The 25,080-nt window shown below is 43.2% G+C and overlaps 5 protein-coding genes across 5 annotated transcripts in view; 1 reads left to right on the top strand and 4 right to left on the bottom strand.

The window, feature by feature from the left end:
- Nucleotides 1-234, top strand: part of LOC134867442 (uncharacterized) — a 3,752-nt gene extending 3,518 nt beyond the window's left edge. The window contains exon 2 of the mRNA XM_063888002.1: nucleotides 1-234. This exon is cut by the window's left edge and continues 634 nt beyond it. Within this exon, the coding sequence (XP_063744072.1) occupies nucleotides 1-234 (234 nt within the window).
- Nucleotides 235-8,399: 8,165 nt separating this feature from the next.
- On the bottom strand, nucleotides 8,400-9,338 carry LOC134867592 (olfactory receptor 4B13-like). The gene has a single exon (XM_063888293.1). It carries the CDS (start codon nucleotides 9,330-9,332, stop codon nucleotides 8,400-8,402), a length of 933 nt encoding a protein of 310 aa, XP_063744363.1. The 5' UTR covers nucleotides 9,333-9,338.
- Nucleotides 9,339-18,563: 9,225 nt separating this feature from the next.
- LOC134867578 (olfactory receptor 4B13-like) lies at nucleotides 18,564-19,499 on the bottom strand. The gene has a single exon (XM_063888266.1). The coding sequence runs from the start codon at nucleotides 19,491-19,493 to the stop codon at nucleotides 18,564-18,566; it is 930 nt and encodes a 309-aa protein (XP_063744336.1). The 5' UTR covers nucleotides 19,494-19,499.
- A 1,717-nt stretch (nucleotides 19,500-21,216) lies between these two features.
- Nucleotides 21,217-22,134, bottom strand: LOC134867598 (olfactory receptor 6N2-like). The gene is given in 1 exon segment (XM_063888301.1): nucleotides 21,217-22,134. A coding segment is annotated over 1 exon segment (918 nt).
- Nucleotides 22,135-23,194: 1,060 nt separating this feature from the next.
- On the bottom strand, nucleotides 23,195-24,842 carry LOC134867441 (olfactory receptor 6E1-like). Its single transcript, XM_063888001.1, has 2 exons — nucleotides 23,952-24,842; nucleotides 23,195-23,263 (listed from the first exon to the last, which is right to left on the bottom strand). The coding sequence occupies exons 1-2, from the start codon at nucleotides 24,840-24,842 to the stop codon at nucleotides 23,195-23,197; spliced, it is 960 nt and encodes a 319-aa protein (XP_063744071.1).
- Nucleotides 24,843-25,080: the final 238 nt, after the last annotated feature.

Genomic DNA, 25,080 nt, shown 5'->3' with positions numbered 1-25,080 from the left:
CGCCCCAACCCACCAAACTCGCCACCAACACCCAACAGCCAAACCCCTTTCGACACCAATCTCCAACCCCAGACCCAATCACAACCCCCCCCAACGCCACCCCAATCACCCCCCCTACCCCCCTACCCCAACCCCACCACAATACCCCCCACACATACCCACCAACAACACCCGAAGCACACCCGCCCGCAACCACCCGACCCCACCAACAGCAAACACAACCACACCGCCTAACTCCCAACGCCAACAACCCTTCCACAGCCACCCCAACCCAACCATCCCCCAACAACACAACACAGTCCCACACACGCTCTCACGCCACCCCCCCACCAGCATCCCCACGCCCACCCCCCAACCGACACACCAAACAACACCCGACCCCAACCAGCCCACCCCCCCCTCCCCGTGCCACCCTCGCTATACATGCCAAACGAGTCCAGCTTGCTGCCGTCTCCTGAGCTTTCGTGCCCCCATCGCTGCACTATGCATAACGCACCCTCAGCCACGAGATATTGTGCCTCCGTGAAAAAATCGCCAGTCTTTACATATTGTCTACAAACCGTAGTTGTCGCCCGGGCAGTGGTTTGCAAAAAAGAAATTCCTCGCACATAGTGCCACTGTCCTCGTATCGCACAAATGTTAACAGTTGCGCATCATTAGTAACATCTGTCGTCTCGTCGATTTGAAGGGAAAACAGAACTGTCTGAAGTTTTGCCATCAGCTGGTCTTTGACATCATTTGCCATTTCCCCAATTCGTCTTCCGATTGTGTTGTCTGACAACGGAATAGTTTTTAATTTGTTGGCACATTCTTCGCTTACCATAGCTCTGCACATATCTATGGCTGCTGGCAATATAAGCTGCTCTGCAATGGTATGGGGCTTCTTACTTTTTGCAACCCTGAGAGCGACCAGATACGATGCTTTCAGTGCGTTTTCATTTATTTTTGCACTCTTCCTCATGGTAGCCTGCTGTCCTTTGAAATCACGCAACATCTGTTGCATGTACTCAACGGGTTTGGCCTTCAAGTGGACGTGATGCGTCTCCATATGCCGCGTAAGTTTCGACGGCTTCATAGCTTCATTACAGAGAATTGTTGAACATACGAAACACAGTGGTACCTCCTCTCCTGCTCTGTCTGTCGTCACTGTGAATCCATATTTAACATATTCCTCATTGTATTTTCTTTTTCGTCTTTTTTGCGAAGTTGACGCTTCGGAAGCCTGTCCTTGCCCTATCGTGGCGGCCTGTCCCTCTGTCGTGGCAGCCTGACCCTCTGTCATGGCAGCCTGTCCCTCTGGCACTTTCCTCACTACAAAACGATCCATTGGTGCTAGATATATAGCTAGACTAGTACATATGTAACAAATGTTTGCTGTACTACAACCTATCTTAAAATACTCTCGTCGGCTATGCTTATAAATGTGTGTCAACTTTGCTCGCAAGACTGTACGTAATGAATAATAAGTGAGGTTAGCGACGCAACTCATTACCATTAGCGAATCACAGGCTACCATAGACTGGATAGGCGCAAGGCTACATTCTGTCAGCTTGAATTTCCTTTATATTATTTTAAACATATTTTTCACGATATGTAACGGTATTCTGGAAATGTGTTGAAATATCAAAGCGAATTTATATTAAAAAAAAACAATGGTGAACTGATCAACATAGGCTCTTGTCACGGACCACATGCAATGCCGCCGCGGACCACCAGGGGTCCGCGGACCACCGGTTGAAAACCCCTGCTTTACACTGTTGAATGAGGAGGTATGGGCAGATGCATATATTATGTATAGCAGATGTATATGGCAGATATGTATAATATATAGATATGTGTATTATAAACAGATGTGTATGGCAGATGTGTATAATATATATATATATATATATATATATATATATATATATATATGTATGTGTGTACTATAAAAAGATGTGAGTAGACATTCACACAGCTCAGGAGTTCAGCAGTCTTATAGCCTGTGATATAAAACTGTCTCTGAGTCTGGTAGTCTTGGTCCGGATGCTGCGGTACCGTCTGCCAGACGGCAGCAGACAGAACAGATTGTTGCTGGGGTGATTGGGGTCCTTTAATATCCTACCGGCCTTCTTCCTACACCGCTGGGTGTAGAGGTCCTCCATGGATGGCAGCTCCGTCCTGGTGATGTGCTGAGCAGTTTTCACCACCCTCTGTAGGGTCTTACGGTTGAGGGCGGTGTAACTGCCATACCAGGCGGTGATGCAGCCAGTCAGGATACTCTCGATGGTGCACCTGTAGAAGTTGCAGAGTATCCTGGAGTCCATGTTGAACTTCCGCAGCCTGCGGAGGAAGAAGAGCCGCTGTCGAGCCGTCTTGGATATGACCCTGGTGTGATGTGTCCATGTCAGGTCCTCACTGATGTTTACCCCAAGGAACCTGAAGCTGCTGACTCTCTCCACAGGAGTCCCGTCGATGGTGATGGGTGTGTGCCTCTCTCTGCCTCTTCCTGTAGTCCACAATCAGCTCCTTTGTTTTGCTGACGTTGAGATGGAGGTTGTTGTCCTGGCACCAAGATGTCAGGGCTCTGACCTCCTCTCTGTACGCCGTCTCGTCGCCGTCTGTGATCAGGCCGATGACGGTCGTGTCGTCAGCAAACTTGATGATGGTGTTGGAGCTGTGTGTGGCCACGCAGTCGTGCGTGAACAGGGAGTAGAGGAGAGGGCTGAGCACACAACCCTGAGGGGCTCCGGTGTTGAGGGTCAAGGTGGAGGATGTGATGTTCCCCATCCGCACTGCCTGGGATCTGCCCGTTAGGAAGCTCATGATCCAGTCACAGAGGGCGCTGTTGAGCCCAAGGTCCCTGAGCTTAATGATGAACTTTGTTAAAGGTTCAAAGGGTTATGTAAAACATATTATGACACTTGTTGAGTTATGGGCTCTGAGATGACTTCTTGAGGTAAGATGATGTTATACAATTGTCTCCGGTATATTATACCAGAAGCCTGTAGTCTTAGCATCGATCTATGCCCCTAATTGGGATGACCACAGCTTCTTCAATTCAGTATTATCCCTAATCCCCAATCCGGACACCCATACTCTGATTCTTGGTGGGGATTTGAATTATGTCATTGACCCAGTTCTCGACAGATCGAGCTCCCGAATTATTCCGCCCTCAAAGATGTCTCAAACTTTGTCCACCTTCATGGACCAGTTTGGCTACATTGATCCCTGGAGATTCATGTACCCATCTTCTCGTCAATATTCCTTTTTCTCACACGCCCACCGCTCTTTTTCCCCGTATTGATTACTTCCTAGTGGATAAAAATCTTATCTCCTCACTTACTTCTGTACAATATTTACCCATAACAGTTTCAGATCACTCAGCTGTAGTACTAGATCTTCGTTTTGACCTAAAACCCAAATATTTTAGGTTTTGGCGTCTCGATCCTCTTTTACTTAAAGAAGGAACATTTTGTAATTACATTTCTGACTCAATCACAGTCTTTTGCGACACCAACAAAAATAAAGAGACCTCCCCGTCATTGCTATGGGATACCCTGAAGGCTTTTCTCAGAGGCAAGATCATTTCATACGCATCCTATGCTAATAAACAACGCAGAATGCGTAAGGAAGAACTAGGAAAATTAATCGCAGACTTGGACAGATCGTTAGCAGTAACAAATACCTCAGACTTGTATAAAGAGAGACTCAGACTTAAGACAGAACTCGACTTACTCCTTTCAGCAGAAGCTGAACGACTACTTCTCCGTTCCTATGGATCGCTATATGAACACGGTGACAAGGCTGGGCGCCTCCTTGCTCATCAGCTAAAAGCTAGACAAGCAGCCAATCAAATTATCCAAATTAGAGATGAATCAGGCACAGTAGTGACCGACCCAATCAAAATTAATACCTCATTTAATTCATTTTATCGTCAATTGTACAAATCTGAATCCCCGACGATGAAACCCAAATGGACACCTTCTTTCAAAAACTAGACTTACCAAGAGTTTCAGCCGATGACAATCAGACGCTGGACGCTCCGTTAACACTTCCTGAGATAAAAGAAGCAATAAGCTCAATGAATAGTGGCAAATCACCGGGCCCTGACGGGTACCCCGTTGAGTTTTATAAGAGATTTTCTAACCAGCTGGCCCCTCTACTTCTGGAGATGTTCAACTATTCATACAGCCATGGCTGGAACGGTTATATAACTTGACGCTGAGAAGGCCTTCGACAGGGTGGAATGGCCCTACCTCTTCTCTTCCTTGCAGCAATTTGGGTTTAACACCTGCTTTATTTCCTGGATCAAATTATTGTACTCCTCTCCCCAGGCGTCAGTATGCCCGAATACACAGTGCTCTGATCCTTTCCCCCTTTTCCGCGGCACACGCCAAGGGTGCCCTCTCTCTCCACTGTTGTTCGCGCTTGCCATCAAGCCATTGTCCATAGCATTGAAATCAGAATGAGGGTTAAAAGGAATAAGGAGACATGGAGAGGAACAGCGGGTTTCGTTGTATGCCGATGACCTACTCCTATATGTAAGCGATCCCCTGTCAAGCCTTCCACCTATTATCTCAATTCTGGACTCTTTCAGCGTATTTTCCGGGTATAAACTGAACATCACCAAAAGCGAATGTTTCCCAATAAATCAATTGGCCACAGAAATCCCAACTCACCTCATACCATTCAAAACAGCTGCGGTAGACATAAAGTACTGTATCTAGGAATAATGGTCACACGATCTATGCGCACACTGAAAGAACAGAACTTCTCGGTACTGACAGCAGCAGTCAAACAAGATCTTCAAAGATGGAACCGTTTACCACTGTCTCTAGCGGGTAGAGTGCAAACAGTAAAAATGAATATCTTACCAAGATACCTTTACCTCTTTCAGTGCCTACCAATCTACCTCCCTTGTTCGTTTTTTTATCTTATCAACAGCATCATATCCACATTCATCTGGGCAGGTAAACGGGCCAGAGCAAATAAGTCCTTACTCCAGAGGAGCAGATCATCGGGCGGCCTGGGATTACCCAATCTCCTTGGCTACTATTGGGCGGCTAACGCACAAAAGATTTTGCTCTGGTTCACCTCACCTCAACATAGTTGGTGTCAGTTGGAGGCAAACTCATGCTCCACATCCCTCCGGGCACTAGTATGTGGCACGGCACCCTCCCCCTTTCTCTCGCAGATTTGACATCTAACCCCATTGTAATTAATACATTAAAAATTTGGATTCAAATCAGGAAACGGTTTGGATGGCTCTCCCTACCTCAAAGTACACCTCTTTGTAATAATCACTTATTTGTACCAGCCAGGATTGACTCGCACTTTGCAGCTCTGGAAAATAAAGGCCTGAGTTGCTTGAGTGACTTATACATTGATGGACTGTTTGCCAGTTTCAACCAACTACGCTTGACGTTTGGACTGGGTAATACAGACTTTTTTCGCTTCTTCCAGCTTCGCGACTTTGCACGAACCCACTCTTCCCAGTTCCCCCAAGCCCCACCCCTCAGTGGTATAGACTTAGTACTCCAGGCTAAGTCTGTGCCTAAGGGCCACGTCTCATTTCTTTATGATCTCTTAACACCAACAAATGATTCATCTGTAAATAAGAGCAGGGCTGACTGGGAATCCGAACTCCAGATAAGCATTTCTGATGCTCTATGGAAAAAAACATTGGAAGCTGTTAACTCCTCCTCTAGCTGCGCCAGACTGTCTGTTATCCAATGTAAAGTACTCTTAAGACTCCACTATAGCAGAGACAAACTCTCCAAATTGTATCCAGACAGTACTACTGAAGCTTGTGACAGATGCTCTCAGACACCCTGCAATCTAACACACATGTTCTGGACATGCTCTAAACTGTCTAACTACTGGCAATCATTTTTTAAAATCTATTTCTGACATCCTAGGATTATCTGTTAGTCCTTCGCCACAGATAGCTATTTTTGGAGTGCCTCCCGATGGACTCGTAACCACATCTTTGCAGAAAAATGCCATAGCTTTCGCGTCCTTGATTGCGCGCAGAAAAATTGTCCTCCTATGGAAATCTTCCCAACCACCCTCCTTTAAATCTTGGCTACACGATTTATTGTTTCTACTGAAATTGGAGAAAATCAAATTCAGCCTTAGGGGCCGTCCCGAGAAGTTTTCCTCACACTGGAAACTGCTATGTTGATAAACTCCCTGCTACTGAAATGTCCCCCTGATTCTGTACCCATACCTTGCCCGGTCCACCCCCCTGTTATCCGGCTCATCTGGGTACACTAACCTGTTTATATAATGTAATAAGGGTCTCTGGGATGGGTGGAATGGGTGCTGCGTTATGCAGAAAAATGAAAATATGACTCTTTCGATGTACTGTTTACTGCAACTGTGAATCAATAAAAATATTATTAAAATAAATAAATAAAAAGAATCAAGATAATAAGAAATTATAAGTGGGTGTATACAGTGAAGGGAATACGTATTTAATCCCCTGCCGATTTTGCTAGTTTGTCCACTTACAAAGAACTGAACAGTCTATACTTTTAATGGTAGGTTTATTTTAACAGTGAGAGACATAATATCAAAAAGAAAATCCAGAAATGAACTTTAAAAAAAAAGATTTTCATTTAATTGTGGAAAATAAGTATTTGATCCCCTTGCAAAACATGCCTTAGTACTTGGTAGAGAAAGTCTTGTTGGACAGCACAGAGGTCAGATGGTTCTGGTAGTTGGTCACCAGGTTTGCTCACATCTCAGGAGGGATTTTGGTCCACTCCTCTCTACAGATCCTCTGAAATCCTTAAGGTTTGGAGGCTGATGCTTGGCAACTCGAAGCTTCAGCTCCCTCCACAGATTTACTATGGGATGGAGCTCCGGAGACTGGCTAGGCCCCTCCATTACCTTAATGGGCTTCTTCTGTAGCCACTCCTTAGTTGCCTTGGCCGTATGTGTTGGGTCATTGTCGTGCTGGAAGACCTATCCATGTCCCATTTTCAGTGTCCTCTCTGAGGGAAGGAGGTTATCAACCAATATTTTATGATACATGGCCCCCTCTATCATCCCCTAGCCTGTCCCCTTAGCAGACAGGGCCCCCCACAGCATAATGTTTCCACCTCCGTGCTTGACGCTGGGGATGGTGTTCTTGGGGTCATAGGCAGCATTTCTCTTCCTTCTAACACGACATGTGGAGTTGATGCCTAACATCTTGATTTTGGTCTCATCTGACCACATCACCTTCTCATAAGCCTCCTCTGAATCATTCAGAGGATCACTGGCAGACTTCAGATGGCCTTTACATGTGCCTACTTGAGCAGGGGACCCTTGCGGGTGCTGCTGGATTTTAATCCATTACGGCGCAGTGTGTTACCAATAGTTACCAAAAGTCTAGGAGAAAAAAACAATATTATGACAAACAGGATGCAACCACATGAAATACACATTTGCATGTTTAAAGAAGCAATATAAGAGGAAATGCATTTTTTTGTAGACAGTAATTGGCAAAATGAATAACTAATTAATATAAATGGGATGTTTATGCTCAATATTTTTATACAGCTAGTAGATAAAAGAGAAAGTAAAGGTTTATTAAGGCTCATGTTTTGGTGAAGCCTTTATTCCACTATTAACAAAAAAAAGTATTACATTAGTAAAAAATGACTACATGTAATGAAACATTTTAGATTCCATGCTCCAGTTTCGAGAGTTGATGGACAGATGATGCAACCCACGTGTTCTGGGTTAATTTAAAGTTTACACTGCACTATTTACAGCAGAGATATCCCTGAGATGCATTACAAGCACACACTGAAACAGAAAATGTTTTCAAAGCAACAGGAACATGAGGGAAATATGCTGTGCATATCGTTTATGTTTTACCGCATCATACATTTTATTCACGTTTACATTTTCAGTTATCCTGTCATTGAGTCATTCTCTACTGCTTTGTGTTTAACAAAGTGAATGTTCATATTTAAATCCTACGTGCATCAAGAGAGAACAACGTGAGTTAATGAATAAAAAATAAATAAGGTCTAATAATTCTTAATTCCTAAAGTTGTAATCAATCAAACATAGGCATGGTTTTTAAATATTTATGCCTATCAACAAAGGCCCTATTTTTAGTTACAATAATATATACACATTACATGTTTACAAATCGGGTGAATCTTCTTGTTAAGATACGCAGTCATTAAAGTCAGTGTTTTTGATGGCATTGTTGCAGTAAAAAGTGCCAGAAGCCACCAAATGTGGTCCTTTAGGGTCAGAGTTTTTGTCCGGGATCACATGCCACCTAGGCTAGTAAAATTTTACCCACCAGCTGGCTGCTCCACATGCTTGTTGTAGTACCAGTTCATCACCTTCCTGTACTGCTCTTGAGAGTTATAGCTTACCGTCCTAAAGCACATTCATGGCCTGAACAAAGGTCATTTTCTCTTAACATGCACAAAACCAAGAATTATTCTGTTTCGTATTTTAGTCAGTTTAAATCCATATATTACAGGATTCATCAAAGGAGGTATCAGCAAAAATTCTATAGCAAAGAAGTTTTGTAGGCTTTGAGGCAAATCTGTGGAACCAAATCGCATATACATCAAATCAAACAGTACTGCAACTGCAAAAACGATTAAAGAGGTCAAATGAGGAAGACATGTCTGCATAAACTTTACCCTGTCATCTTTGGACCTAACACAAGTACTTATGAGATGCATATAAGTCCAAATGATGAAAAACCCATGAAACATAAAAATGAAAATTGCAAAATATGCAACTATGTTGTTTGAAACGGTGTCAGCATCGGCGCAAGCAAGTTTAACAATCATCCAATTAACACAAAAGAGACTCTGTATTTTGAAACGACACAGCTTTAGTCTGGAAGTTAGCAGAACATTAACGGAGAAAACGCAGAAAGGTGTTAGCCAGGAGAAACATATCAGCTGAGAGAGCCTCCTCTTTGACATGACAGAGTGGTAGTGCAGTGGTCGACATATAGCCAGATATCTGTCGTAAGCCATAACTGCTAAAATAGATAAATCACAGCAAGCAAACGAGTACATGACAAAAGCCTGCAAAAGGCATCCTTCATATGAGATTTGTTGAGAAGAAGTCAGCAGATCTAAGAGGAATTTAGGGAAGAAACCTGTGGTCCCATAAAGTCCATTAATGCAGAAACTGCACAATAAGATGTACATGGGTTCATGCAGGTTTTCATCCAAGATGATGATCAGGATGAGAGAGATATTGAGAAACAAAATCACACAGTAATACAATAAAGTCAATGTGAAAAGAGTTAGTCTGTAATTATTTGTCTCGTTTAACCCTGATAGAATGAAAATGTTCACAACAGAAACATTATCCATGATCAGATAAATTATTTTCAAACCTGTCTCTTCAAACTCTGCTTTTCCACTGTCATGGCAGGAATGGTGACTGAGTAAGAGGTTACTCTGTGCTGTAGCTACACTCCCATCAAAGCCTGTTCTCCCTCTAAAGTTTCTATTGCAACATATCTGGAGACAAGAAAAACACATTTGGGAATATAACTTCAAAGTTAGAAAACAATGTTAATGTAGAATAAAACATGGTAGCTGTAGAAACCCGTCTCGTATGGGAAATGGCTCAACAGATAGCCTACTGTGCAAATGCAACGGCAAATGAAGTGTTAGACTTAGAAGGTCTGAATCAAGGTGAGCTGCTGATCATTGTCTATAATAGATGTCTGAATTAGCTGGGCTGAATCTACAGACTTTTGAAGAATATAACGCTTTTGGAAAGTGGCAGACGGGAGAAGGTTAGACCAGTTGTGGTTGTTAAGTGGTGGACAGTGTGACGCAGGTTCTGTGATATTTGTCCTTGCGTACCTAGTGTTCTAGGAAAGCAGATTCAGCATCAGCCTTATTATATTTGTATTCTTAACCATCTCGAATGATTAATCATCCTTACCCATTTAATGTTGTGGGCTACGATCCTCAGCTAAAAATGTCACATCAGTAAGTTGGCAGATTGCGCTAACAAAACTAAAGTTAGCTGTGACTGTCTGTAATTACCTGTTAGCTAACGGTACTTGAATAGGTGCTCTGAAAGCATTTTATGATAAATAAGGTTAAATATTTGTCTAATGTTACAGTTGAACATGCTTTACAATCTGAATATCACAGAAGTTTTAAAGAGTACACCAATAGTTCAGACATCTGTCACTCGCCAAATAGCTAACTATTATCTGGATGTGATTTAACTTAATTCTACGCCATGTCTCTAAACCCCTTCCGCTCTCGATCCTTTTAACTAAATATAATGATTTTGCATATTTACAAATGCCGATCTTAAAACAGTTTCAGCACTTATTGATGTATTCAAGACACGGACATCACCAGTATTAGCTAACAAGTAATTGAACCTAGGCTACAGTAAAGCTAGGTAGGTAGCTTAATGTGACTTGAATCTGACAACCTGCAAGTCAAACAACATCCTTTTCAATGGAATATTGTCACAAATGCCCCACCAGCCATGGAGGCAAAGAGGAGAACACAAGTCTGCTTGGCGTTTCAAAACGAAATCTTTTTATTTTATTTTCGCATCATGGCTGCCCTCCACCACACACACTCAACACCACAGAAATGTTTAAATAAAACCCATTACCCACAAATATATAAATACCCAACAAATACATACAAACTCAGAATATATACATAAACATTAATACATGTATAACATAAATATATGTGCAAAGTACTGCTAAAGTTTCCCTCTGCCCGATTCCCACTCAGAACTATTTATAGGGGTGCGGCCCACCTGGAACTCTTTTGCCCGGACATCCTGAGAGAGAGAGACAGACAGGCGTAAGTTTATACATGAACAATCATTTCATCGTGTTTACTTTTGAAGAATATTTAGTTAATCACCAAAAATAATAATATGATCATTCAATGCTAAGTGAATGCGCATTTTGAACTCGCGAGGAGATGGAACGGAGAAGAAACATCCGCAACAAAACAATCCTTAATAATATTTTTGAAGATCTGACGGGTTATTTTCAAGGGTCAGGGTGATCATTTGTTCTGATTCCCATCCATCAAGCATTAATCTGTCAGGATTGGGGGAAGGACCCAAGTGCAGAAGCAAATAGAGGAGGCCGGGGTACAAACGGATAACAAAAGGCGAGCTTGTATTTATGAAAAAGCTGATAACAAAAATACAGAAAAAGTACAAGGAAAAAGGTATCAAAATAAAAACGCAGACAAACCGGTGGAAAAGGGAGGGCTAACTAGGGAGATCCAAATCACTACAGGGAACAGGAAAACAACGACGACAACACGACAAATAAGACAAAGGAAGCACAGACTAAATACAGAGGAGGGTAATCACAAGACAAGAAACAGCTGGGAAGGGGGAGGAGACACACAGGGGCAACAGGTGAGCACGATCAGACAATCAGACAGGAGGGAAACTAAAGACAGGAAGTAAAGTAGACGACAGGAATTGACAAAACGGGCGGACGGCCCGGGAGCAAGGCAGGGAACATTGGGGGCTGGAGACAGGGGCGAAGGCCGAGGCTAGGGAACTCTGGGGGGCAGAGACAGGGGCGGAGACGAAGACGGGGCCAAAGGCCGCGACGGGGACACAGTGGGGGCTGGGCAGGAGGGCGGTGAGACGCCTCTGGAGGAAGGGCCGGAAGACGGCGAGACGCCTCTGGAGGACGGGATGGAAGATTGCGAGATGCCTCTGGAGGACGGGATGGAAGACGGCGAGACAATGCTCCAGGATGGCGTAGGCAGCAGTGGGACCCCTCTGGGGGGCTGCGGGACCGCTCCGGAGGACCTGGAGCAGGAGGCGGCGGGACCACCAACGAAACAGGACACGCTTTCGGCGGGACCCCCATCAGAGCGGGTGACAGCAGGACCCCTGGCAGAGCAGGAACAGGTGTTGGCGGGACCCCCATCGGAACAGGTGACGGCAGGTCCCCCAACCGAACAGGAGCAGACGTTGGCAGGACCCCCATCGGAACAGGTGACGGCGGGGCCCCCAACAGAACAGGAGCAGATGTTGGCGAGACCCCCATCGGAACAAGAGCAGTTGTTGGCGGGACCCCCATCAGAACAGGTGATGGTGGGACCCCCAAGGGAACATGAGCAGGTGTTGGCGGGACCCCCATCGGACAGGTGATGGCGGGACCCCCAACAGAACAGGAGCAGATGTTGGCGAGACCCCCATCGGAGCAGGAACAGGTGTTGGCGGGACCCCCATTGGAACGGGTGACGGTGGGACCCCCAAGGAAACATGAGCCGGTGTTGGTGGGACCCCCATCGGAACAGGCGATGGCAGGACCCTCAATGGAGCAGGACATGATGTCGGCTGGACCCCCAGCAGAACAGGTCTCCACGGGACCCCAAACAGGACAGGAGCAGGTGTTGGCAGGACCCCCATCGGAACAGGTGACGACAGGACCCCCAACGGAGCAGGAACAGGTTTTGGCGGGACCCCATCCGAACAGGTGAAGGCGGGACCCCCAACGGAGCAGGAACAGGCGAGACTGGATGCAAGTCTGGAGTCGACTGGAAAGGCGAGACTGGAGTCAGCAGGACAGACGAGGCTGGAGTCGACTGGACAAGCGAGGCCGGAGTCGACAGGACAGGCGAGGCCGGAGTCGACTCGACAGACGAGGCCGAAGTCGACAGAACAGACGAGGCTGGAGTCGACTGGACAGGCGAGGCCGGAGTCGACTGGACAGGCGAGGCCGGAGTCGACTGGACAGGCGAGGCCGGAGTCGACTGGACAGGCGAGGCCGGAGTCGACTCGACAGGCCAGGCCGGAGTCGACTCGACAGGCGAGGCTGGAGGCCAGGCCGGAGCCCACTGGATAGGCGAGGCCGGAGTCGACAGAACAGGCGAGACTGGAGTCCACTGGACAGGCCAGGCCGGAGTCCACACGACAGGCCAGGCCGGAGTCGACAGGACTGCCGAGACTGGAGACAAGGCTGGAGCCGACTGGACAGGCCAGGCCGGAGTCGACACGACAGGGGAGGCCGGAGACGACAGGACAGGCGAGGCTGGAGTCGACTGGACAGGCGAGGCTGGAGTCGACTGGACAGGCGTGGCCCTTAATGTGCAATTGCAAGGGTGAATTAAGTTTTAGACTTAGAAGGTCTGAATCAAGGTGAGCTGCTGATTATTGTCTATTATAGATGTCTGAATTAGCTGGGCTGAATCTACATACTTTTGAAGAATATAACGCTTTTGGAAAGTGGGAGACGGGAGAAGGTTAGACCAGTTGTGGTTGTTAAGTGATGGACAGTGTAACGCAGCCTCCGTGATATTTCAGAAAAGCAGATTCAGCATCAGCCTTATTATATTTTTATTGTTAGCCATCTCAAATTATTAATCATCCTTACCCTGAGAAATGTTATGGGAACAGGAGCAGATGTTGGCGGGACCCCCATCGGAACAAGAGCAGTTGTTGGAGGGACCCCATTCGGAAAAGGTGACAGCAGGACCCCCAACGGAGCAGAAACAAGTGTTGGCGGGACCCCATTGGAACGGGTGACGGTGGGACCCCCAAGGGAACATGAGCAGGTGTTGGCGGGACCCCCCTCGGAACAGGTGACGGCAGGACCCCCAATGGAGCAGGACATGCCGGCTGGACCCCCGGCAGAACAGGTCTCCACGGGACCCCAAACAGGACAGGAGCAGGTGTTGGCATGACCCCCATCGGAACAGGTGACTCCAGGACCCCCAACGGAGCAGGAACAGGTTTTGACGGGACCCCAATCCGAACAGGTGAAAGCGGGACCCCCAACGGAGCAGGAACAGGTGAGACTGGAGTCAGCAGGACAGACGAGGCTGGAGTCGACTGGACAAGCGAGGCTGGAGTCGACTGGACAGGCAAGGCCGGAGTCGACTGGACAAGCGAGGCTGGAGGCAAGGCTGGAACCCACTGGACAGGCAAGGCCGGAGTCGACAAGACAGGCCAGGCCGGAGTCGACAGGACTGACGAGACTGGAGGGAAGGCTGGAGCAGACTGGACAGGCGAGACCGGAGTCTACTGGACAGGCCAGGCCGGAGTCGACACGACAGGCGAGACTGGAGGTAAGGCTGGAGCCGACTGGACAGGCGAGACTGGAGTCCACTGGACAGGCCAGGCCGGAGTCGACAGGACTGGGGAGGCTGGAGACGACAGGACAGGCGGGGCTGGAGTTGACAGGACAGGCGGTGCTGGAGTCGACTGGACAGGCGGGGCTGGAGTGGGCCGGGCCGCCGACAGGACAGCCGGGACTGGAGTCGGCCGGGTCGCCGACAGGGCAGGCAGTACTGGAGTCGGCCGGGTCGCCGAAACGGCAGGAGTGGCTGGAGTCGGCCGGGCCACGGACAGGGCAGGGCAGGAGTGGCTGGAGTGGACCGGGCCGCCGACAGGACAGGCATGGCTGGAGTCGGACTCCTACAGGACAGGAGAGACTGGAGTCGACCGGGCCGCCGACAGAGCAGGAGTGGGCCGGGCTGCCGACAGGGCAGGAGTGGGCCGGGCCGCCGACAGGGCAGGAGTCGGCCGGGCCGCCGACAGGGCAGGAGGGGATGTAGTGGGCCGAAGCGCAGCTGGAAGCATGGTGGCCAGGACTCGGCCTAGGAACAATGTGAAGGCCAGGGAAAAAACTTGAAATGACATGGAGGACGGGGCAAGGGCAGTGTAGCGTTCGGCCGTTCCCACACGAGGCTCCATAGCGTATCCAGTCAGGTCAGGAGCTGGAACAGGTGCCGGAGCTACGGGCGGAGGTAGAATAGCATCTATGGGGACCAGCTGTTCTACCATGGTAGCCACCCGCTGCATCAGGACGTGGAGTTCAGGCAGCATATGTACCTGGGTTGAGGTTGCCTGGTGGGCCATCAAGACCTCTTGTCCTGGGAAGGCATCCTCGAATTTTTCTGCCGGGTCCATTCTTTGGTCGTGTCGTACTGTCAGGATTGGGGGAAGGACCCAGGTGCAGAAGCAAATAGAGGAGGCCGGGGTACAAACGGATAACAAAAGGCGAGCTTTTATTTATGAAAAAGCTGATAACAAAAATACAGAAAAAGTACAAGGAAAAAGGTATCAAAATAAAAACGCAGACAAACCATTGGAAAAGGGATGGCTAACTAGGGAGGACCAAATCACTACAGGGAACAGGAAAACAATGACGACGACACAACAAAGAACACAAAGGAAAGCACAGACTAAATACAGAGGAGGGTTATCACAAGACAAGTAACAGCTGGGAAGGGGGAGGAGACACACAGGGGCAACAGGTGAACACGATCAGACAATCAGACAGGAGGGAAACTAAAGACAGGAAGTAAACTACACAAGACATGAAGTGAACAAGACAAGACAGGAAGTGACAAAACAAGATACATTTCAAAATAAAACCGTAAACTATAAATACCAAAACTGAGATCCTAACATAATCACACACATGAAGGTGCTTGAAAGGGTACTGATGGTAGTTAGGGCTGACTAGTGGCAGTGGCAGTGACAGTTTGCGACAGCAAGCAGTAGTTCATCAAGCTGCTCAGTTCATGGCCATAACATTGTTGTCAGTTGTCTCCGCTTGATCTAGTTATTATGGCACCTCCTAACGCACATGTTACACACTGTCTTCATTTGCGTGGCAGATGTTTACTGTAGCTTGTTTAACTGCATTGAAATATATTTTCTATTTAAAATTAAACAAAACATACAAGTGAAAAGTATTAGCATTTGAACTGATCCTTACATTAACAAGGTTTCTTTATTACCCATTTGTGACAAAAACGATTTCTTAGTTAATTTAAATAAGTTTATTGTACCGTTCCATGGTAATCGAAATGCCTTCAGCTTTATCTTGTGGCTGTAAAAATGTTTAGTTAATATTACAGAAATCAGACACATCAAATAACCATTTGCATGTTAGATGCTAGGCGATGAATTGTTGTGATTAATGTGATAAAAAAAATGTAAGCAACTGACAGAACTAATCCTTTACAAAATCCTGAAAGTAGCATTGAATGTCTCCTCTAGATCTTAAGAACATATGGTGTCTGTTTGGGCTTCAATAGAAATGTACAACTAAAAGAATAATTGGCTGACACATTTTAATTTCCAAACAAATCACAGTGATCAAGTCATCACAATACAGTTGTTCCGATATGTTGAATTAATATCCATCCTGACAACATTACCTGCAGGTAATGGGCTACGGCAAAGGTTAAAAGACATATGATGTGCCTGCAATACATTTGTAAGTTGTTAAATGAAGTTGCTGAAATAATGAAACACCAAATGTAATATAAGTTTGAATATAGGGACAAATTATCACATATATAATAAATTAATACCATGTGGTAGATAGTAATTGCAAAATGGATAAACTGTCATATAAATAGGGATGTAATTGTGCATAACTTTAAGTAATTTATACATACATACAGTGGGGCAAAAAAGTATTTAGTCAGCCACCAATTGTGCAAGTTCTCCCATTTAAAAAGATGAGAGAGGCCTGTAATTTTTATCATAGGTATACCTCAACTATGAGAGACAAAATGAGAAAAAAAAATCCAGGAAATCACATTGTAGGATTTTTAATGAATTAATTGGTAAATTCCTCGGTAAAATAAGTGTTTGGTCACCTACAAACAAGCAAGATTTCTGGCTCTCACAGACCTGTAACTTCTTCTTTAAGAGGCTCCTCTGTCCTCCACTCGTTACCTGTATTAAGGGCACCTTTTTGAACTCGTTATCAGTATAAAAGACACCTGTCCACAACCTCAAACAGTCATACTCCAAACTCCACTATGGCCAAGACCAAACAGCTGTCAAAGGAGACCAGAGACAAAATTGTAGACCTGCACCAGGCTGGGAAAACTGAATCTGCAATAGGTAAGCAGCTTGGTGTGAAGAAATCAACTGTGGGAGCAATTATTAGAAAATGGAAGACATACAAGACCACTGCTAATCTCCCTCGATCTGGGGCTCCACGCAAGATCTCACCCCGTGGGGTCAAAATGATCACAAGAACGGTGAGCAAAAATCCCAGAACCACACGGGGGGACCTAGTGAATGACCTGCAGAGAGCTGGGACCAAAGTAACAGAGGCTACCATCAGTAACACACTACGCCGCCAGGGACTTAATCCTGCAGTTCCAGACGTGTCCCCCTGCTTAAGCCAGTACATGTCCAGGCCCGTCTGAAGTTTGCTAGAGGGCATTTGGATGATCCAGAAGAGGATTGGGAGAATGTCATATGGTCAGATGAAACCAAAATAGAACTTTTTGGTAAAAACTCAACTCGTCGTGTTTGGAGGAGAAAGAATGCAGAGTTGCATCCAAAGAACACCATACCTACTGTGAAGCATGGGGGTGGAAACATCATGCTTTGGGGCTGTTTTTCTGCAAAGGGACCAGGACGACTGATCCGTGTAAAGGAAAGAATGAATGGGGCCATGTATCGTGAGATTTTGAGTGAAAACCTCCTTCCATCAGCAAGGGCACTGAAGATGAAGCGTGGCTGGGTCTTTCAGCATGACAATGATCCCAAACACACCGTAAGAAGCATTTCAAGGTCCTGGAGTGGCCTAGCCAATCTCCAGATCTCAACCCCATAGAAAATCTTTGGAGGGAGTTGAAAGTCCGTGTTGCCCAGCGACAGCCCCAAAACATCACTGCTTTAGAGGAGATCTGCATGGAGGAATGGGCCAAAATACCAGCAACAGTGTGTGAAGACCTTGTGAAGACTTACAGAAAACGTTTGACCTCTGTCATTACCAACAAAGGGTATATAACAAAGTATTGAGATGAACTTTTGTTATTGACCAAATACTTATTTTCCACAATCATTTGAAAATAAATTCATTAAAAATCCTACAATGTGATTTTCTGGATTTTTTTTTCTCATTCTGTCTCTCATAGTTGAGGTATACCTATGATAAAAATTACAGGCCTCTCTCATCTTTTTAAATGGGAGAACTTGCACAATTGGTGGCTGACTAAATACTTTTTTGCCCCACTGTACATACATACATACATACATACATACAGTATATGAGTATATATATATATATATATTTATACAGAGACGTGAGCAGGTTATGTATCATATCGTTCAATGTGAAAGCATATTTTGCAGAACATAACATTTTTATCCAAGAAAAATTGAATTTGACTATAATAATAAATATTCAGTACCTCCTGTTAAAACGCCTAACCAGACAGCCCCAGTTCAGAGAGTAATGCTCACATATAAACTTGATATACAACATATTTTCTTGAAAGATAAATTAATGTACACGGAAAACGTGTAGAAGTTATGTATATATTTTCTATAGGATGTAGAGACATTAAAACGAGAGTTGTAAAAATGTGCTATTTAACAGAAGTTGTGTCTTTGAGATATCTATACGAGATCTAAATGCATTACATGCAAATCATAAAATGTCCATTTACTGTAGACACACGTGTCATATGTAACACATTATCAACATATTATCAGGCGTTTAATAAAGACATTTTAATAAAAGCCTTTCCCAGTCTTATAAAATATCCTTAACATTGCATTTCTTGAATTTTAAGGATAAACTCAACCGAAGCAATTTATTTTCTTTTAACATACACTAAACCTAAAATTCTTTTTCGTATTTTGGTCAGTTTAAATCCATATATTAGAGGATTAACCATAGGAGGTATAAGCAGAAATTCTATAGCAATAAAGTTTTGAAGGCTCTGAGGTACATCTGTGGAGCCAAATCGCATATAAATCAAATCAAACAGTATTACAACAAGGAATGTGATTAAAGAGGTCAAATGAGGCACACATGTCTGCATAAACTTTACCCTGTCTTCTTTGGACCTAACACACATTTTAACAAGATGCATATAAGTCCAAATTGTGAAAAACCCATGACAGACATAAATGACTATTGTGATATATGCAACTATGTTGTTTGAGAAAGTGTCAGCTTCAGAGCAAACAAGTTTGACAATCATCCAATTAACACAAAAGAGTCTCTGTATTTTGAAACGACACAGCTTTAGTCTGGAAGTTAGCAGAACATTAACGGAGAAAACGCAGAAAGGTGTTAGCCAGGAGAAACATATCAGCTGAGAGAGCCTCCTCTTTGACATGACAGAGTGGTAGTGCAGTGGTCGACATATAGCCAGATATCTGTCGTAAGCCATAACTGCTAAAATAGATAAATCACAGCAAGCAAACGAGTACATGACAAAAGCCTGCAAAAGGCATCCTTCATATGAGATTTGAGAAGAAGAAGTCAGCAGATCTAAGAGGAATTTAGGGAAGAAACCTGTGGTCCCATAAAGTCCATTAATGCAGAAACTGCACAATAAGATGTACATGGGTTCATGCAGGTTTTCATCCAAGATGATGATCAGGATGAGAGAGATATTGAGAAACAAAATCACACAGTAATACAATAAAGTCAATGTGAAAAGAGTTAGTCTGTAATTATGTGTCTCGTTTAACCCTGATAGAATGAAAATGTTCACAACAGAAACATTATCCATGATCAGATAAATTATTTTCAAACCTGTCTCTTCAAACTCTGCTTTCCCAATGTCATGGCAGGAATGGTGACTGAGTAAGAGGTTACTCTGTGCTGTAGCTACACTCCCATCAAAGCCTGCCTCTACAGTTTCTATTATTAAAGCAGATGGGACAAGATAAACACATATGGGAATTTAAACTCTTAATTATTAAGTAATCTGATGTTCAAGTCTAAACCCAACCACCTAATTAATAGAAAACAGGAATATAGCATATATCAGAATCAGTTTTACTATCCAAGTAGGTTTGCACATAGGAAGAATTTGCTTTGGTATAGCTAGTGCATACGAAGACACAGAAAGAAGAATAAGTAGCCAAACAAATAAAAACAGAAATAGCACTGTTATGACAGCTATTTACAAAAACTATTTTAAGACTCTGTAGCAAATTACAAATATTTACATATGACAAATATGATATAACGTATTTAAAGTAGAGAGCTGTGCTGAAAAAGAGGTAATATGGAGAAGAAATGTCCAGCATGTGCAGGACTCGCACATTTAAAAGAATGAGATGTTGTTTGCATGATGTGATGTGAATTTATGTAATGCACAATGTTTTGCTAGAGTGGGTCAAATGTCAGTGTCAGTGGGGGTCCCGGGGCTTGTTAATGAGACCGGTAGCAGGGCGGGAGAAACTGTTCAGGTGATGAGAAGTTTTGGTCCTGATGGAGCACAGCCTCCTGCCAGAGGGTAGTGTAGTAAACGGTGAGTGTCCAGGGTGGGAGGCATAAGCCACAAAAACAAGGTCATGGACTGAGGGCAGATTGCAGCCGATATAAGCCTTCTCCATACATCTTTTCCAGTGTTTAAAGCTTACGTATGTGAGTTATCCTGTGTCTATTCAGTTAAATATCCAATGTATGTTTAAATCAGGGTAATGAAGTAAACAAGCCCTCACCTGACACACAACTGTCAGGTTTCAACTATTTCATCATGTCATGAATTTGCTACTATAAAGTCAAAAGAATTACCAGTCTGAGACTTAAAAATATCTCTGTTGTCAATTTAAATATGTGTATTTTACTGTTCAACTGTGTGGCAGATGGAATCAAAATAAATGTTAAAGGTATGGTATCTAAAATGCTTTATTGGGGTCACAGCAGGGACATTTACAAAAGTTGAAAAGACAAAAAGATGACGATTATTCTGAACTCTTTGTAACAGTCAGACAGCAGGAACATAAAATACCCCTCTTAAAGCACATTACTTATATTGTGGAGCATTTAAAAAAGCAATTGATAATGTAAAGAACAACACAAAAAAAGAGTCTGGTGTTGTTTGCCACGATACACTTAAACAGAAAGGTGTTTTACTCTGTATGTAAAGAGTCTATAGTGCACCTTTCCCACGGAGAGGCTTAGTATAAATGTATAACCTCAAAGAATGATTGGCTGAAAAACAAATCAAAACAAGTCATAATAATACAGTTGTTTCTTTCAATTGTTGAAGTATTATATGCCATGTCGATATGACCTGCAGGTAATGGGCTAGGTAAAAGGTTAAAACACAGATGTGCTTGCAATGAAGATCAAAACAAAACACAAAAGAGTTAGCCATCATGACATGTATCTCATATTTGTAACTGAGCGCATAGATACACAACCTCTTTTCACGCATGGACATTGAGAATTATATTGATTATGTTATTAAAATCCACCAATTACATCGGTTAGACACTTTCTTACTGTTCTCAAATACAACCAAGAATTCTTCTCCGAATTTTGGTTAATATCATCCCATACACCAGAGGATTTAAAACTGGAGGAATTACAAGAAATTCTATGGCCATGAAGTTCTGAAGGCTTTGCGATAACCCTCTGGAACCAAACCGTGTGTACATTAAATCAAATAGCACAGCAAAGGAAAAATTCACTAGTGAGACTAAATGCGGAATACATGTTTGCATAAACTTCTTTCTGCTCTGTTTGGATCTTAGGCATTTTCTTACCAGATACATGTAAGACCAAATGAGAAAGAGAAAATGGATAATGTAAATGGAAATGTTAAAATATGCAACACTAGTATTAGCTACAGAGGTAGAGCAAGCTAGTTTACCAATCAGTGCATTTGAACAGTACAGTTTAGGTATGTGTGAGCCACATAACTTGGATTGAAAAATTGTCATTGTGTTAGTGAACATACAACAAAGAGGCAACATCCAAGAGAAGGCCACTAAAAGAGATATCCGTTGTGTAGTAATCACAGAGTGGTACATGAGAGGTCGACATATAGCCACATATCTGTCATATGCCATGACAGCTAGAATGGATAAGTCACTTCCAGATGATGAGTGTATCACAAAACTCTGCAGCAGACATCCAGCGTAAGAGACAACATGAGAGGGAGACAGAAGATCCATGAGGAATTTGGGGTAAAATCCTGCTGTCCCATAAAGTCCATTTATACACAGATTACACAGGAAGATATACATGGGCTCGTGAAGCTTTTTGTCCACAATGATGGTAAAGATGAGAATTGCATTTACTATCCAAATGACTGAGTAAAGCAGTAAAGTGAGAGCAAAGAGAATTATTCTGTGATGCACCATGTAATCTAATCCTGAAAGTGTAAAAAAGGTCAGTACAGAACCATTATCCATTTATCTCTCAGCTGCTTATTATAGTAGTTACAGTGTGATTTCTCAACTCAATATTTGCCAATCATAGAGTGACTTCTGAGAAACATCATTGACACACATGTTCCTGAGATGCTGTTTGTGGAGCGAGCATCATGTGCAAAGTGTCTCTAAGAGTGTGTTCTACTTAAGTCATTTCCCTGATGACTCGGCACAAGCTGGGAATTCAAGTGTGAGCTTGTCATGTCAAATGTTTATAGTTTCAATAACCTATTCATTAAATAATATATTTAAATGTAAGTACTGTTTTACTGCAACTGGGGGCTCGTTTTGAAGGTTTTTGCACAATTGTATTGTTTTTGTAATAAATATATGTAAGCTATGAATACTTTATAAAGGCTACTCTAGTATACACTTTTTTTGTCTTCCAAAGGCTATATACTGTATATGTACACTTTATCCTGTCAAGTTTATAATTACAGTTCAAAGCTTTAGTTTCCTATACTGCACCCAAACCACAGATGTGTAAAGAGAACTGGATACAGTGTTGGAGGCCGGGGCCCATTCATTACTGAAAGAATACTCCATTCATTGAAGTCAATAACAAAAAATGGCATAAAAAAAAACATGAAAACTAATTTTGTTTTGCTGTAATTTATTTATAACACATAAACAGGAGTTTTTGTAAATCACAATTCAACATATAAGTAATAGCCTACTAATTGCCTATTCACAACATGGTGAGGCATTGTATGTTCATATTTGTGGTTTCTATTAAAGTGTTACTGGACTTCCTCCAGGTCTCAAAAAGGTAAAAGCAACATTTCTATCAATCAATATCCCTTACAGAGGAGCTGAATGGATCATCCACAGAAACAATCGTTAACAATTTTAATGGAAATGTTAGGAAGTAGCACCTTTGTAAACTGACTATAGCGAGGACTGTTGTTTTAATTATGCATGAAACCTTTGTATGTTTTTTTATTTCCAAACTGCCATTTGAAAAAAATGGCAGCACCCAAAAATAAAGCAATATGGTCTAAGAGAACAGGCTTTCATTTGGCCACATGGTCATTTTAAAGAATCACGATACGAAATCAAACCAATTAAACGTCTGCATTTGCTTTTTTTTCCTCACATACAGCAAACGAAGGTAGGATTTACAATTTGTTGTGCCCTATGTGTCACCCTGTGACATTTCTGCAGATGGATAAATAATGTGTTTTACTAGTACAGTATATCAATTGTGGGGTTATTTTATCGGCTCAAATAGCTTAATGAAGTTTGTATCGGTGGCTTTAACACAAAGGTTTGCTTCAATTTGACATATCCTGCAATCAGTGTTATTTCAAACTTTAATATTTGTATTCAAGCCCTTTTTCAATAACAACACGCTGTATTCAGGTACATTAAGAGTGTCTTGGTTTATATTTCACAATATTATTTACAAGGCAAAGGTATTTTATTTCTAATACCACTTATAACCCCAACCCTAACCTGCTTTAGATGGAAGCACTTCAAAGATACACTGATCCGAAAATAGAAAATTACATTACATTACGAGGGTAATAAATCCCTGCCTTGATTACTCAGGTAGTTACTTCAGAATGTTAGAGAGCGTTTGAATGTAAATATTTGAAAAGAGGTCCCCAAAGCAACAGCCGTCCTTTTCACTACCCTATGTTTGTGAGTGCCCTTTTCTCCCTTGAAGTGTGACTCACTTTCACACTGCTATTGGGTGCTTCTGCACACATTGATATATACAAACTGAAATGTCATTTGTGAACAGCTCATGGCTTTAATCCAATAACTGATCCTCTACCACACAAAGCACTTTTAATTATTTTTCTTATTTGTGTCAATTTGAAACCATACATCAGAGGATTGATAATCGGAGGTAAAATGAGAAATTGCATTGCCATCAAATTCTGGGCACTTTGTGGCAGTCCTTTTGAGCCAAATCGCATATACAACAAATCAAAAAGCAAAGACACAACACCAACTGCTAAACAGAATAAATGTGGTACACATGTCTGCATAAATTTATTCCTATTCTCCTTGGAGGCTTTGCATGTTTTGATCAGATATATATACGACCAACCAATAAACATGAAATGACCAAAATAAAATGTATAATTAAAAACTGGAATGACAATATTTGCTATGGAAGCAAAACAAGCTAGTTTACCTATCAACCAGTTAACACAGTAGATTTTCGGTATTTTTGAGCCACATAACTTTGTTCTCCACGTGGTTATTGTACTCATGAACACCAAATAAATGGGCAATAGCCAGGCAAAAAACACCAACACACAAACTTTCTGTTTAGTCATGACAGAGTGGTACACCAGAGGTCGACATATAGCCACATACCTGTCGTAGGCCATCAGCACTAGAAAAGAGAAATCTGCAGCAGCTGAAGAGTGCAGCACAAAACCCTGCAGAAAACATCCAACATAAGAGATCACATGAGCGGTAGACAGAAGATCCATAAGGAACTTTGGATAAAAGCCTGCTGTCCCATAAAGTCCATTTATACACAGATTACACAGGAAGATATACATGGGTTCATGAAGCTTCTTGTTCACAATGATGGTCATAATGACGGTCAAATTCACCAGCCAAATCACACAGTAACACAGCAAAGTGAGGGCAAAAAGAACAGCTCTGTAGTTTGACGTCCCACTTAACCCTGACAGAGTAAACACAGTAACTACTGAAACATTATCCATCTTTTTTTAACATTCTATTTACAGTGATGCCACACAAACAAGAAATTGGCCGTCAAACCCCTACTTAAAAAAGGACATCCAGCTCTGTGTCTGTCCAGCAGCCTGAATTTTTGAAATCAGTTTATGCTTTCATGGCAGCAAAATGAAGCACTGAACATGTGTTTTCAAATGATCCAATCAGTGGGCCTGAATAAAATGGTAGACCGCCCAAAATTACAACACAGACATCAATAACCTA

This window comes from Eleginops maclovinus, chromosome 7 (assembly GCF_036324505.1).
Source record: "Eleginops maclovinus isolate JMC-PN-2008 ecotype Puerto Natales chromosome 7, JC_Emac_rtc_rv5, whole genome shotgun sequence".
NCBI classification, from domain to species: domain Eukaryota; kingdom Metazoa; phylum Chordata; class Actinopteri; order Perciformes; family Eleginopidae; genus Eleginops; species Eleginops maclovinus.
Note: the sequence above shows the minus strand (reverse complement) of the source record. Positions and strands in the feature narration are given on the sequence as shown.